Below are 13,189 nucleotides of genomic sequence, written 5' to 3'. Positions count from 1 at the left end.
GGTGTGTGTGTGTTTGTGTGTGTGTGTGTGTGTGACATTACAATAGGGGATCAAGGACATTTTCTCAAAGGAGATGACATTTGAGCCAAAACCTCAATGATGAGTGGGCACCCACCTCCTGTATCTCTCAGACTTACTTTTTTTTGATACCTAATTTTTAATGAGCACTTGCTATGTGCCAGGCCCTGTTATAGCAACACATGTACCAACCTATTTAAGTCTCTCAACAACACTATGAGATGAGGACTCTTGTTAAATCCTTTTTTACCGATAAGGAGAGGGAAACAAAAAGGCACTAGCTAACTCCACTTATCACCAACAGGTGAGTGGTGGAACCAGCATGAGCTCATTGGCCTCATGGCTTCAAAGCTTGCACGCGATTCAATAATCACTTAACGAGCATCTGCTGTGCAATTAGATGGGCTATAATTGATCCTCTTTCTCTTCTTCCTCATCATCCACCAACACGTATTGAAGATTAGCTACCAGGCATGGTACTAACTTTAAAAACACCCTGTTTTAGGGGGTGATGGGACGGTTCCATATCTTGATTGTGATTTTGGTTACACGTCAGTATGCGTTTGGCAAAACTATGTACTAAAAAGGGTAAATTTTACTGCATGTAAATTAAACCTTAATTTTAAAAAAATTCAAAGCCCCTCCTCTGCCTTCACCCCTTAACCCCTTTCAACAGCAGGGGGACACGAAGTTGGTCCCTGTCCCTAACTTCAGGGACAAGGGTGAAAGAAGAGCCTTGGGGACCGCACCAGCTGAGCAAAGGGCGTTAGACCCAGTGGGCGGGGAAGCAGGGGCAAGGGGGAAAGCAGACACAGCCGGGTGCGGGGAGGGCTTGGAGGAGCCCGTGGACCGCAGGGCGAACCCGGGGAGGGCGGGGGGATGCCGGGAGAGAGGGAGGGACCTGCGGGCTGGAGAGGGAGAGGCAGAGGGAGGCCGAGACCAGGGAGGAGGGAGAGGCGTGGGCTCCCGCGCGGATCCGGGGCTGCGAGGTGGAGACGGCCAGCCCAGGGGGGCGTCGAGGGTGTCTGCCTAGGCGACCCGCCCTCCGGGCCGCGGCGCGGACGGACCGACGGACGGCGCTGCGTGCAGAAGGCGCCCGGCCATGTTCAGCCGGAGCTCCCGGAAAAGACTCTCCAGCCGCTCGGTGAGTGTCCTCCACCCGAGCGGGGCCGGCCTCCGGGTACCCCCAGTCTGCCGCGAGCGCCCCTGCCCAGCCCCCCTCCTCCCGGCGGCCGCGCACCTGTGGCCCCAGGTAAGCCAGCCCCGCGGGCGGAGGAGCGTTTGGGGCGGGAGACAGCGCTCGGAGCCGCGAAGGATTAAGTCACGACCCTAGTCTCCGCGAAGGGGGCAGTTCTGAGCCCCGCCGAGGGCGGGACCGGGCACCGCGGTGTTAAATGTCACAGTCTTGGGGCGCCCCGGAAAGCCCCCTCTCTTGCCTCCTTCTTTAAGGCAAATCGGAACCCCAGCACCGAAGCTCCAGCGTCTAGCCTCACGGAGCTCAAACCCCAGACTTGGCTTTGGGACTGTCTTTTGGGGTCCAGTGTAGAGAGCTCCAGGCCATTTCAGGGCGTGCGCGCGATGGTCGATTCTCGGGCACTCCGGGGAAAAGAAAGGTCTTGCTTTTGTTTCTTAGAAACCTGTGACCAAGGTGTCTGGGGGAGACAAAGCCCCAGCCATGGCCATTTCTTGGTGACTGGGTGCCCACATTGGAGGCAGTCTGCCTGGGTCCGCACCCCTTCCACGCAGGAGTCCACCCATGGGACACCCCGCCCAGTGTCCCCCACCCCGAAGACGCACAGTTGAGTCTACTCAGAAGGGGTGGGAGTGGGTGGGGCAGGCCGTCCTGTCTGAGACACACGTGAGGCTTTTGAGGGAGCCCCGTGGTGGAGACATGCATATGTTGTCTTTTTGTTTTAAAGTTGACCGGACTGGGGAGGATAGAGCGAGGCCAGCCATGTAACGTCTGTGGTGACCAGTGCCCAGGGTTCGCCTTGCACAAATGGAGGTACGATGCCTTAAATCCAATCCCTAAATGAACAACTGCTGCAGGAGAAAATGTGTACACACGCGCGCACACGTTTATTTTTCCCCTTTAAATGTTACTTGTAAGTCACATGGAAAGAATGCAAAGGCTGTTCCTTTAAGAGCGGGGCTCCATCTGCTACAGACATTGAAGGTGGAAGTGGTGGCCGGACACCAGGGGATGCCTGAGAGTTGGGCTCAGGCTCATCTTCCTGTGTGAGAGCTCTGGTTCCCTCAGACCTATGCTCTATATGTTTGGGTCACTCCACCCCAAAGTATGCAACTCTTTCCAAGTGCCACAGTGTAGCATGTGTAGGATCCCCTGGACTAGTTGGTGTTTTCCAATTGTGTTTTTAATTCAGCCCCAGTAACTCTGGGTCCTGACCACAAATCCACCCCTGCCCGCCTGTGCTGTGTCAACCCTCTTCTGTGACCAGATGTTTCTTATTAATGTGCCTTGAGTGTTGACTTCCAGGCAGCCCCAGCCTGGATTGAAATGATTGTGTTTGGGAGACCAGTATTCTGGGTGCTCTTTCAGTACATTTGGCTGCTCAGGCTCGGGTTGGAAAAAGTTAGGGTGCAAGTGTGCAGGCCCTCAGTTCAGTGCTGTCAAAAGAAGAGGTGAATCCTACCTGGCATCTTCGTTAAGAGTGAATACCAATGACAGAGGAAAATTCTCCAATATTATAACATGTTCTCTCCGAATAGTTCCTCTTCCCCCTTTCCCTACCCCTTATATGCCCCTTTGAAGAGGGCTGTTTCTGGATACGACAGAGCAAAGCCTGCTTTGATTTTTTTTTTTTTTTTTTTCCTCCCTCTGTGAGTGCTTCTCCAGTTTCTTCAAATTGGTAATGTGTGCTGGGCATCCAGTTATAAGGAAACTCCCGACAGGCTCCTTCAGAAATTAGATGCTAGTGTTCCAGCTTCAGATGGGTCTGGCAGACTCTCTGCCTTTGTCTCAGGGCACTGAGCGCAACCTTTGCAGCCCCCGAGCATTTAATAACTTCTGTGTCAGAGTCAAGGCAAGGGGACCTTATAAATATGTAATCGGCAGACAGGCATCCATCCGTCGTGCCAGCATTCAATTCTAAATAGGTGTGCTCTGGGCTGGCCCCTTGTCTGTCCATCATGTGAGAATAAGCGATACCTGAGAATAGGTGTAGGGGCCTTATTTTGTAAATCAAGTTCAGTGTGACCCCACTACCGATTGCTTCCGTTTTGGTGGATCTTGTGCTCTTCTGGGTGGGAGAGGCAGAGTGATGGGCAGGAGATTGAGTGGTTTCCAGCTTCCCTTTCCTTGCCTCCTCTGTAGGATACACTTACTAGTGGCATTATGAGGGTGTGTAGCCTGCCTCCTCTGCTTTCCGGCTGTGTGACCCCCAATCGATTGTTGATTCTCCCTAGTTCTCAGTTTCCCCAGCTTTTAAGTGGGATTAATTATGGTACTCAGTGGATTATTGTAGCAATTAAATGAGATATTGAAAACATTGTTTGCCCAGTGCCAGGTAAATAGTAAATATTAGCTTCTTTTGTTAATTATTTTTAGCTTCCTCTAAACTGCTGCTCAGGAGAAAAGATAACTAGCCCATCTGTGGATGCTGCATGCCCAGCTTTAGACCTTTACAATCACAGCTTCTGCCATTTTAACCCAGCCAGTCTTGTGGCGAGAAAACAAGTGTCTTTATTTTCAGCCCATTCTGGAGCCTGTCTTTTGGAAAGAAACCCTTTCATCAGACTGAGAGGGACTTTTATGCCAAAGCAGTCACTCTACTAGCAGCAGAAATGCTTCCCTTTGGCTCCATGAATAGGGTTTTTATGGTATTTCCACCCATTACTGCAAAGGAAGCAGCTCCTTGATCTTGTCTCCTCCTTTTCCCCCATAGACATACTTTCTGGTGAACTTATAGAGAAGAGGAAAAATCATTTTTGAGTTACAGCACAGTGTTCTTGCTGACAGTTCATTGTTGCTTGAAATCTGCAGTGTGCTCACTTAACTCTCCTCTAGCCAGGGAGACTGAGGCCCTGGGAGAGAGAGTTTGCTTGTGTAGGAAGAAAAGGCTGGCCTGACATCGAGACCTAATCTCATTGTTCTGACCCAATGAGAGTAGAAGTTCCCTTCTGCCAAAGTATCAGGGAACCCTGAATAACACCACTTGTTTCCCTGGCCCCACGGCAGCTTCACCCTAACTTGCCTCTCTATTGCCTCTCTCACCCTGCTCCTCCCCATTGTCCATACAGCAGGCATCTCTTAAAAACAGAGAATTGTGTTGCTGCCTCCCAGCATGAAAGCACTCAAGTTCTAGGGAGGAAGTATGTTGTAAACAAACTTTGCTTCCTTTTGTTCTGGTGGGTGGAGAGATCTGGGGGACTTTCAAGTCCAGACAGAACTGGGTAGGTATCTTGCTTTGGCTTTGACAAGCTGTGTCACTTTGGGTAAATGACTTAGGCGTTCTGAGTTTCATTTTTCTCAACTGTTAAACTGGGGTCTCTCCACTGAGCAAATATTTGAGTGCTTGCTGTGTGCCAGTTGCTCTGCTTATGTTGGGGAAACAGCACAGAACAAAACAGGATTCCTGCCTTCATTCAACAGATAATTACATTTTTAGATAGGTGGTCAAGAAAGGACCTTCTGAGGAGGTGACATTTGAGCAGAGACCTTGGTGGAAAAAGGGAGGAGGATCATGTTGATTCAAACCAGGCTCCTCAAAGTGTAGTGACTGAGCTAGCAGCAAAACAGTGTCTTGGGAGATTGTTGGGAATGCAGAATCTCAGGCCCTACCCCAGACCTACCGAGTCAAAACCCACGTTTTAACAAGATCCCTAGCTCATTTGTGTGCACATTAAAGACTGAAAAGCAATGGGTTCCAACTCCTAGCATGGTGTGTGGCTAATTGCTCTCCCCACTTGGGACTTGTACTCTTCATCTGTATGAGGAAGGATTCCGAAGTTCTTATTGAAGTCTGTTGCATTTTAGGGTGTTTTCCTGAGTGATTGTCCCTTCTCCCCATTTTATTGTCACTTACCTCATTAGGTGGCAAATGTGGAGATTGCTATAAAAACCACAAGGATTCCCGTGTCTTAGGGAACAGAGGGTTCCCAGTCCTCAGCAAGGAGCTCTCTCCTGAGCCTGATCTAGGGCAGCTGGGGAGCAAAGTTGGCTCCCCTCCGGGTGACCTATCCCAGACCATGGTTGTCTCAAGGTGGCCTGGGTAACCCTGCGAGGCCATGCAGGGAATTTTCATTAAGAGGAAGATTAAGGCATCTTCATGGACTGCAGCCAGAATGAAACAATTTATAACTAAGCATTTAGTGTACTCTACTATAAAAGTCAGCTTTCCACATGGGGGTTGCTTATTTTCAACCAGCTTGAACAGGGAAGGAAAGATAGCCATTTTACAGTGAAGATTTGCCCACTGAATGCCCGAGGACTGAATAGTAATAATAATATCAAAACAACATCAGCAGTAACAAGAATGGGTGTTTGCTCTGTGAGGTGGTTTGCCTCTGTGCTTTAAATATATTTTTATTTATTCCTCATGAGGGAACTGAGGCTCAGGATTGTTAAATAACTTGCCCAAGGACATGTGGCTTGAATGAATCAAAGCTGAGATTTGGCTGCAAGACCTGGGCTCATTTCCTTGTGATTCACTGCCTCTCATTACTTCTTTATTCTAAGGCAGAGGTCACAAACTGGAGGCCCTCGGGTCCAGCCCAGCCTGCTGATGGGCTTTGTTTCATCTGTACAGCGAATTAAATAAGGCGACTTTTTCTAATGAAAAAATCCAGGTTTCTAGCAGGTCCCTTGAAAAACCAGAAGATGTGTTCACATCAGGCCTACTTTCCTGCATGACAGTAACAAGTAGGACAAGAACAGTCACCCTTTAGATGAGATGTGACCTCGGCTCACACAGTCCCTAATATTCCTATTGTGTTCAAGGACTGCTTCAAACATTTATGTTACCTGTCAGGTGTGCCAGAAGTGACTTGGGCTTGCAAATCCTGAATGAGCATCCCTATCTCTCAAAAAAATATTAGCTACCTTTTTTAGAGCATTTATATTGTCAGGCAAGAGTTTTACATCCTTTCTAATGGTCATTCACAATGATCCTTGGAAAATAGGTGCAATTATTTACACCATTTTAATAAATAAGGAAACAGTGTCAGAGAGGTTAAGCAACTAGTCTAAGGGTGTATATCCAGCTAGTCAATGATATTCCAACTCTGTCTGACTTCAGAAATCTGTGTTCTAGGCCAGGATTTCCCAGACTTAACTTTCATGTAAATTACCAGGGGCTCTTGTTCAAATGTACAAATATTCTGGTTCAACAGGTTTGGGGCAGGCCCGGGTTTCTGCATTTCTAATAAGCTCCCAAGTGATGATGTTGCTGTTGATCCAGGGAGCACACTTTGAACAAATAGCAAGAGTCTAGACCAGGATCAGCAGTCTACAGCCTGCTGTTTTTGTGTGGCTCACGAGATAAGCACAGCTTCTACATTTTTACATGGTTTGGAAAAAAAGTGAAAAGAAGAATAATATTTCATGATCTGGAAATTATATGAAATTTAAATTTCAGTGCCCATAAATAAAATTTGTTGGAATACAGCCATGCCCATTCATTTACTTGTTGTCTGTGGCTGCTTTCACGCTACAGTGGCAGAGTTGAGTAGTTGCAACAGAGACTGTGTGGCCCACAAAACTGAAAATATTTACTATGTGGACCATTAGAGAACAAGTTGGCTGACCCCAGATGAATGTGCAAGTAGCTTCTCTCTGTTTTAGAAGAAAGGTTTCTGGGAATCCTTTGGAATCAAGGCCAGAGGAAACATCCCCTCCAAACTGATGGAAACGGTGCTAAAATCAAAGGAAACCAAAGAACCAGGGAACCAAAGCTATTTCTAAAGGGCATGTGGAGAGGAGACTTGCAAGACCAGATCAATGAACCGCCAGTGGATTCTAAGCCCTTGTAATCCCTTTAACATTTCAGCTTTGCTGATAAATGTAGATTCAACTTGAGCATTAGAAGGTGGGCTTTCAGAACAATCCTCCTGGAGTCTCACTTTCATAAGCAGCTGACATGGAAAGCCCAGTGTGGTGGGAGGTTTGTGAGGTCATTATAATTATGCAGAGCCATGTGTCCCCAGACCACGGCTCCCTTCCCAGGCAGGATGCTTTGGCTGTGCTGCAGTTGCTTGAGAGGCAGCATTCCCTGGGTCAGCTAATCCTGCGCCTTGAAAACTTAGTTGCCCTGGCAATTGTGTTGACTGATGACTGGGCACTAATTTGGGGCAATGCCGGACTGGTTTCCTTTAACGGATTGTAATTTGGCTAAGAAATGGTTCCCACCGATTATTTTGCTTGAGGAGGAAAAATACTCTGCTCGGTCAACTGGTGTGCCAAGAAAAGGGAAAACAAGGAGATGGGGGCGGGGAGGACAGGCATGATTTGTGCCTGGAATCCTCAAGGCAGGGAAAGATACTTAGCAGCTAAGAAGGTTGTCGGTTGGCTCACTTTGTCATTTGTGTTTGCTAATACACCCCATAGAAGCTGAAGTACCTGCAAAGGGTTTTTTCTCTTGGTAAACATATCAGTCCATCTCAATGTATCTGTATTGTTGTCTCTGATATTGAGTTAAGGCGTGACTATTGTAAAAGATTTAAAAATCACACATGCAGGCACACATACAATAGCATAGAGGGAAAAACCTTTTTATTCATAACTTCTGAAGCAGAGGTATGCAAACTGTAGCTGGTGGGACAAATCTGGTCTTCTACCTGTTTCTGTATGGTCTGCTAGCTAAGAATAGTTTTTATATTTTTAAGTGGTTGAAAAAAATTAAAAGAGGGCTAACATTTTGACATGAAAATTATATGAAATTCATATTTCAGAGTCCATAAATTTTTATTGGAACAGAGCCATACCCATTCATTTAGTGTCATCCATGGTTGCTTTCAGAATGGCAGAGTTAGGTAGTTGCGACAGATCTTATGGCCCACAAAGCTGAAAATATTTACTGTCTGACCCTTTACAGAAATAGTTTGCTGACCCCTAAGCTAGAGATATGTGTTGCTTATGGCTTGGTGTTTATTTCCTCAAATTCATTCAGATTATTAATATGATTTTACAGAAAACATATCCTCTATATGCTGTGTTGTTGCTTGGTTTGTTAATATTGAGAAATAGTTTTTGAACGTCTTTCCATATCATTATAAAAGGATGACAAGAGTTAATAAATTTATTAGACTTTAGAATCCATTGAATGAACTGTCATCGAGTCAGAATTTCTCTAGTTGTGGCCATATGAATTGTTTTCCATTATTCCTTATTATGTGCTACAACAGTATTATTTAGGTTGTTTTCCAGTATTTGGGTTGTTTTTCATTATTCCTCATTACATGCTACAACAGTAGCTTTGCTTGTGCTGTGTATATTTACCCCATTTTTTGTTTCTGTGTTGTTAGTGAAATTGCCAGGTCAGAGGATGTGAACATTTAAAATTTTAAGAGCTTTTGCCAAATTTGCCTCCAAAAAGATGATGCCAGTTTCCACCCCCACCTTTTAAAAATTTGAGTATATTTCTGTGTTCTTTAGGCTAAAACTTTGAAAATCTCATTTGTGTAGCAACCTGGTAATTAATCCTTATTTAACCTCCCAGAGTGAGTAACAATTGGTGCCTGCTGAATTGTGAGAAAACACAGAGCATCAATGTCAGTCATCTTTTTTTTCCAAATAAATGTTTTTTGTCTTTAATCATGGCAGGGATATCCACATTGTGTCGACAGGCTGTCATTCATCCTAATGCCTCCGTAGTTTATGGCTGGTGGGAGGAGGGAGAAACTAATACATTTGTTATTTTGTGGTTTCCTGGATCAAAAGCTTGAAGGTTATCCTTTAACTCTGCAATTAATGAGTACCCCAGAGGGATTTCCCTGTGGAGAGAGGAAGTGTTCTCTGAAGCAGGGATCAAAGGGATTCTACCTGCTTCATCCTTTTGTGTATCAGAGAGGCATTGGGGACTCAGTGATCTTGGGGAGAAGTGTGTGTTTCTAACCAGTGTCATAAAAACTTTCTCAACGCTTTCAAGGGGCGCTGTGGGTGCATTACAACTGAGAGGTTAAAGGGGCAAGGCTTTGGAGACAGTGCTGGGATTGGAGTCTTGGTTATGCCTCTTACTGGCTGAGTGGTCTTGGACAAGTGACTTACCCTTTCTGAGCCTTGATTTCCTCATCTGAAAAATGGGGGTAATATTACTTGTATTATGAGGTTCCTGTGAAGATTAAGTGGGATAATGCATGTGCTGATCCTCCCATGGCATGTAGCATGTGCTCAGTATATACTTGTGGTTGCCACAGGATTTAATGGAAACAAGGCTGCATAAGGAGTAAGAAGGGGTCAAGGCCCTGGAAATTGCAGGCTAGATAGCAAAGAAGTCACTTTCCCACCACAAGCTGTGGGCCTTCGTTTGTTAAATGGGAGTGATGATTCTTGCTTTGTCGACTTCACTGGGTAGTTATGAATCTCAGAAGAGCTAGAGTGGGGGCTGAGGTTCTAAAGGAATGAGACTCCTGGTAGAATAACAGATTCATATTTCCCATCACACATTCACTAGGGGACATACGTTCTTCAATTGAAATGGACTTTGGAAGAATTGGACCCCACACCCTCACAGTCTCTTTGCTTAAGTGAAATTGTGCACATGACGTTGGTTAAAACAATTTGCAAGATACAACAGGAAGACTGAGGAGCAATATACAAAAGGCAGCCTTTGACCTTGTGTCCCGTGGACCATGAAAATTGATGTTTAAGAGGAAAATCACAAATCATCAAGGGGATACTAAATCCATTTTACCCTAGCCTGCTTAAGAAGTGTGAGTTTTTGTGGCTCCCGGTGTGTCATGCTAAACATTTCTCTTTACGTGATCAACTAATCCTTAAGCTGGAGCTCCCTCTTCTGAGGCATAAGAAACCAGGCTATTTATACAATATTTGAATACAAGATCACACCCTGGAAACTCCTGAGATGAGATATAGCCTATACATATTTTGTTGGCATTGCACAGTATTTATATTTTTAATTAGTTGTTAATCTTAACAACTCCAGAGATTTTGGCCTAAAATTTTAGATTTGGAGCTTCCTCTGGACAAATGAAAAGACCTGGCAAGTCTAGGCATTCATTCCTTTCTTTTGGACAGAACATGTATTTTCCATTTTTCACAGTCCCCACCACTCCCTATGATATTGCACCTGGCTTGCCTCGCTCACATTACTGGCTGGCTCCTGTAGACATCTGCTTTTGTGACTTCTCATTTGAAAGGAGTGCGTGAGTGATGGTGTACAACTGAAGGGGGGATGGGAATGGCGGATTGGAATAAAGTCACTACTTGATGGGGATGGCTGCGATGAGCAAGTCATCCAAGCATGGCTCTCCTTATCTGGGAGATGCTGTCGGTATGGAGCTATAACACTGAGGACCTGCTGTGTGTTTGTCTTCTTTCATGCATCACCTCGTCTAGTTCTCAGAGCGATTTTCAGAGGCATGTATTTTATCTTACACATTTTTAGACGTGAGGAAACTGAGGCCCGGGGAGATAAGATAACATGTCCTAGGTAGTACAGCTAATGAGCACTGGAGTCAGGATTTGAAACCAGGTCATTCGGGTTTGAGATTACAAGTTCTTTAGCCAACAGAGAGTGTTTAGCTTTGGCATTTTGACTCTCCTGGTCTAAATATAATACTATCCCTTGTGGGGAAGAAGAATGTTTTATTTTAGGTGGTCTGGGGATGAGAGCTCACTTGGTGTCTACAGTGAAAAAAAGTCTGAATAACACTGGGCTTGTTGGTTTATTTGGGCCTGGGGTCTTAAAGATGGAAATGTTATAAAATCAGAGGGTGTGGTGTTGAGCTTATTTAGGTATCTGAAAGGTGGTTCCTTTTGTGAAAATGAAATCAAATACAATGCAATTTCCAGCTCCATAGGAGGCTACTTGCTGTTTTCTGATCATATCTGCATTACATTACAGGGGGCTTCATTCAGCCTGTTAACATCTTTGGCATTAAATGGGCAGTCGGGGGAGTTTGTGAAAGGGGGGTTGTTGGAAATGCCATTGGCATAATGTTTCCTAGAGGAAACCCCTACAAAAGGGTGAGCTAAGGGAGCACATCTACAGCAAACCTCCTCAGTAGCCAACTTGCAGTCCATAGGCATAAAAATAAGCAAGGCTGTCCTTATGCAGTCTTCAGTCCTATCTTTTCGGATATATGCTCCTTAACACTCAGCTGATTGGGGGTGCCCTGTTGGAAAATAGACACAAGCACATTTGAACATTTGAAGGCATTTAATGAGAGTGTCATTTGATTTTATGTTTGGTAGACTACCTGGTGATGCAGAAACTGCCTTCACAATTCTTCACAACTAGCCTCATTAGTTGTACCTACAACATCCCCAGTGGCTCCTGCAAGTATGAGGGCTGAGGAATTAGGCCTCTGGGGGACTTATTAAAATAATGCAGGTGTTTTCTTTCTTTAACCACAGGATGAAATTATTCTGCTAATATAATTTCTCAGAGTCTTTTGTTCTGCAATCCAGCACCCCAGAGTAATCTCTGGCATTTGCATCTTTGATGACTTGGCCTTTGGAACTTCTCCGGTGGCTGGTAGATTTGTTAGGAAATCATCTTTATGAAGTAAAAAATTTGGAGAAGTTCAAAATTGGGGAATATCTCTTTCTTCTTAGACCTGAAATAGTTATAGCCCTGGAAAAGAGCACATAAATATGTTTAATTTAATATGCTTAATTAATTTTGATCAAATTATTGGATGACAAATGAATGGTGTAGACAATTTGGAAAATTCAGAAAAATAAAATGATATATTTAAAAAATTACTATAACTCTGTGTCCCAAAGATGAGTACTCTTAAATCTTAGGGTGTGATTTCCTCTCATCTGTGTTCTTTACATAGGGTTTTTACATAGTTATGTTAATAAAGCACATGCAGATTAATATTCTGAAGCAGTCTGCCCAAGTAGGGCTTTCTAAATGAGTTATTAGTGAAATTACAGTGGCACGGGAAGGCTGGGACTTTACTTTGGGGCACCTGGGTAGAGAATACATTTTCTTGTCATTTCTAAGCACAGTTGAATGCTTGGAGCAGGAAGTGATTGTGTAAGGGAAAGTGGTGTAAAGCTGCTACTAGTGGAAGGAATTCTGTAATGGAATTTGCTGCCCGTATTGATGAATTCGGCTGTTTGACTCAGTTGACCTTGAGGTCATCCTCTGGAGTCCATCCATCTTCTTTTAGCTTTTGTTGGGCCTTGCCAGGGGCATGTGTAGGAAATGAACTGGTGGTGTCTGGACAGTTATTTGTGGGACGAGCTTTTGGCCCTGGGCCTTTTAATCTATCTCTCGGTTATGTAATTGATTCACTTTCAAGGGGAAAAAATGCACTTCCTTAGGAAAAGGAAATCTTAGTAATCCTATAAACAGATCCTATCTCCACAAAATCCTCCCAGAGCTAGTCCATCCCACCTCTTAATTCCATGTAAACACAACGAGAAAAAAATATAGTATTAATTTTACTTCCCCATTCCCTGATTCCTTTTAAATCCAGTTGGAAACGATCTAGATTTATCAGAATAAATTATCTGAAAGAAAAGAAAATTATAATTTTTATCGTCATCATATTTGCTGTCATTAATTGAACATTTACAATGTCCCAGAGATAGTCTAAGGATGTTTGTTGTATCCTTTTTTTTAAAATTGTGGTAAAACATATATAACATAAAATTTGCCATTTTAATAATTTTTAAGTGTATGATTCAGGAGCATTAATTGCATTCACAATGTTGTACAATGACTATTTTCATCATTCCAAATAGAAATTTGTATCCATTAAGCAATGACCTCCCATTCTCTCCCTCTGTCAGCCCCTAGTAATCTGTAATTACTTTCTGTCTCCATGAATTTGTTTCTTTTAGATATTTAATGTAATTGGACTCATACAATGTTTGTTCTTTTGTGTCTGGTTTATTTCATGCAGCATAATGATTTTAAGGTTCATCCATGTTGTCGTATGTATCAGAACTTCATTCCTTTTTACAGCTGAGTAATACCCCATTGTATGTGTATACCACATTTTGTTGATGGATAGT

The 13,189-nt window shown here is 44.2% G+C and overlaps 1 protein-coding gene across 3 annotated transcripts in view; it reads left to right on the top strand.

The window, feature by feature from the left end:
- The first annotated feature begins 982 nt into the window (after nucleotides 1-982).
- The window catches only part of PRICKLE2 (prickle planar cell polarity protein 2), a 343,538-nt gene continuing 331,331 nt past the window's right edge, over nucleotides 983-13,189 (top strand). Inside the window, exons 1-2 of one of the 3 annotated variants that reach the window (XM_037799740.1) lie at nucleotides 983-1,162; nucleotides 1,938-2,023. In XM_037799740.1, coding sequence (XP_037655668.1) covers nucleotides 1,121-1,162; nucleotides 1,938-2,023 — 128 coding nt within the window. In that variant the 5' untranslated portion in view covers nucleotides 983-1,120. Of the gene's footprint in view, nucleotides 1,271-1,690; nucleotides 1,817-1,937; nucleotides 2,024-13,189 lie in introns of those variants that run through there. The other 2 variants (XM_037799729.1, XM_037799751.1) reach the window with 2 other exon arrangements.

Source organism: Choloepus didactylus, chromosome 1, assembly GCF_015220235.1.
Source record: "Choloepus didactylus isolate mChoDid1 chromosome 1, mChoDid1.pri, whole genome shotgun sequence".
Lineage (NCBI taxonomy): Eukaryota > Metazoa > Chordata > Mammalia > Pilosa > Megalonychidae > Choloepus > Choloepus didactylus.
This window is presented reverse-complemented; position numbering and strand designations above follow the sequence as displayed.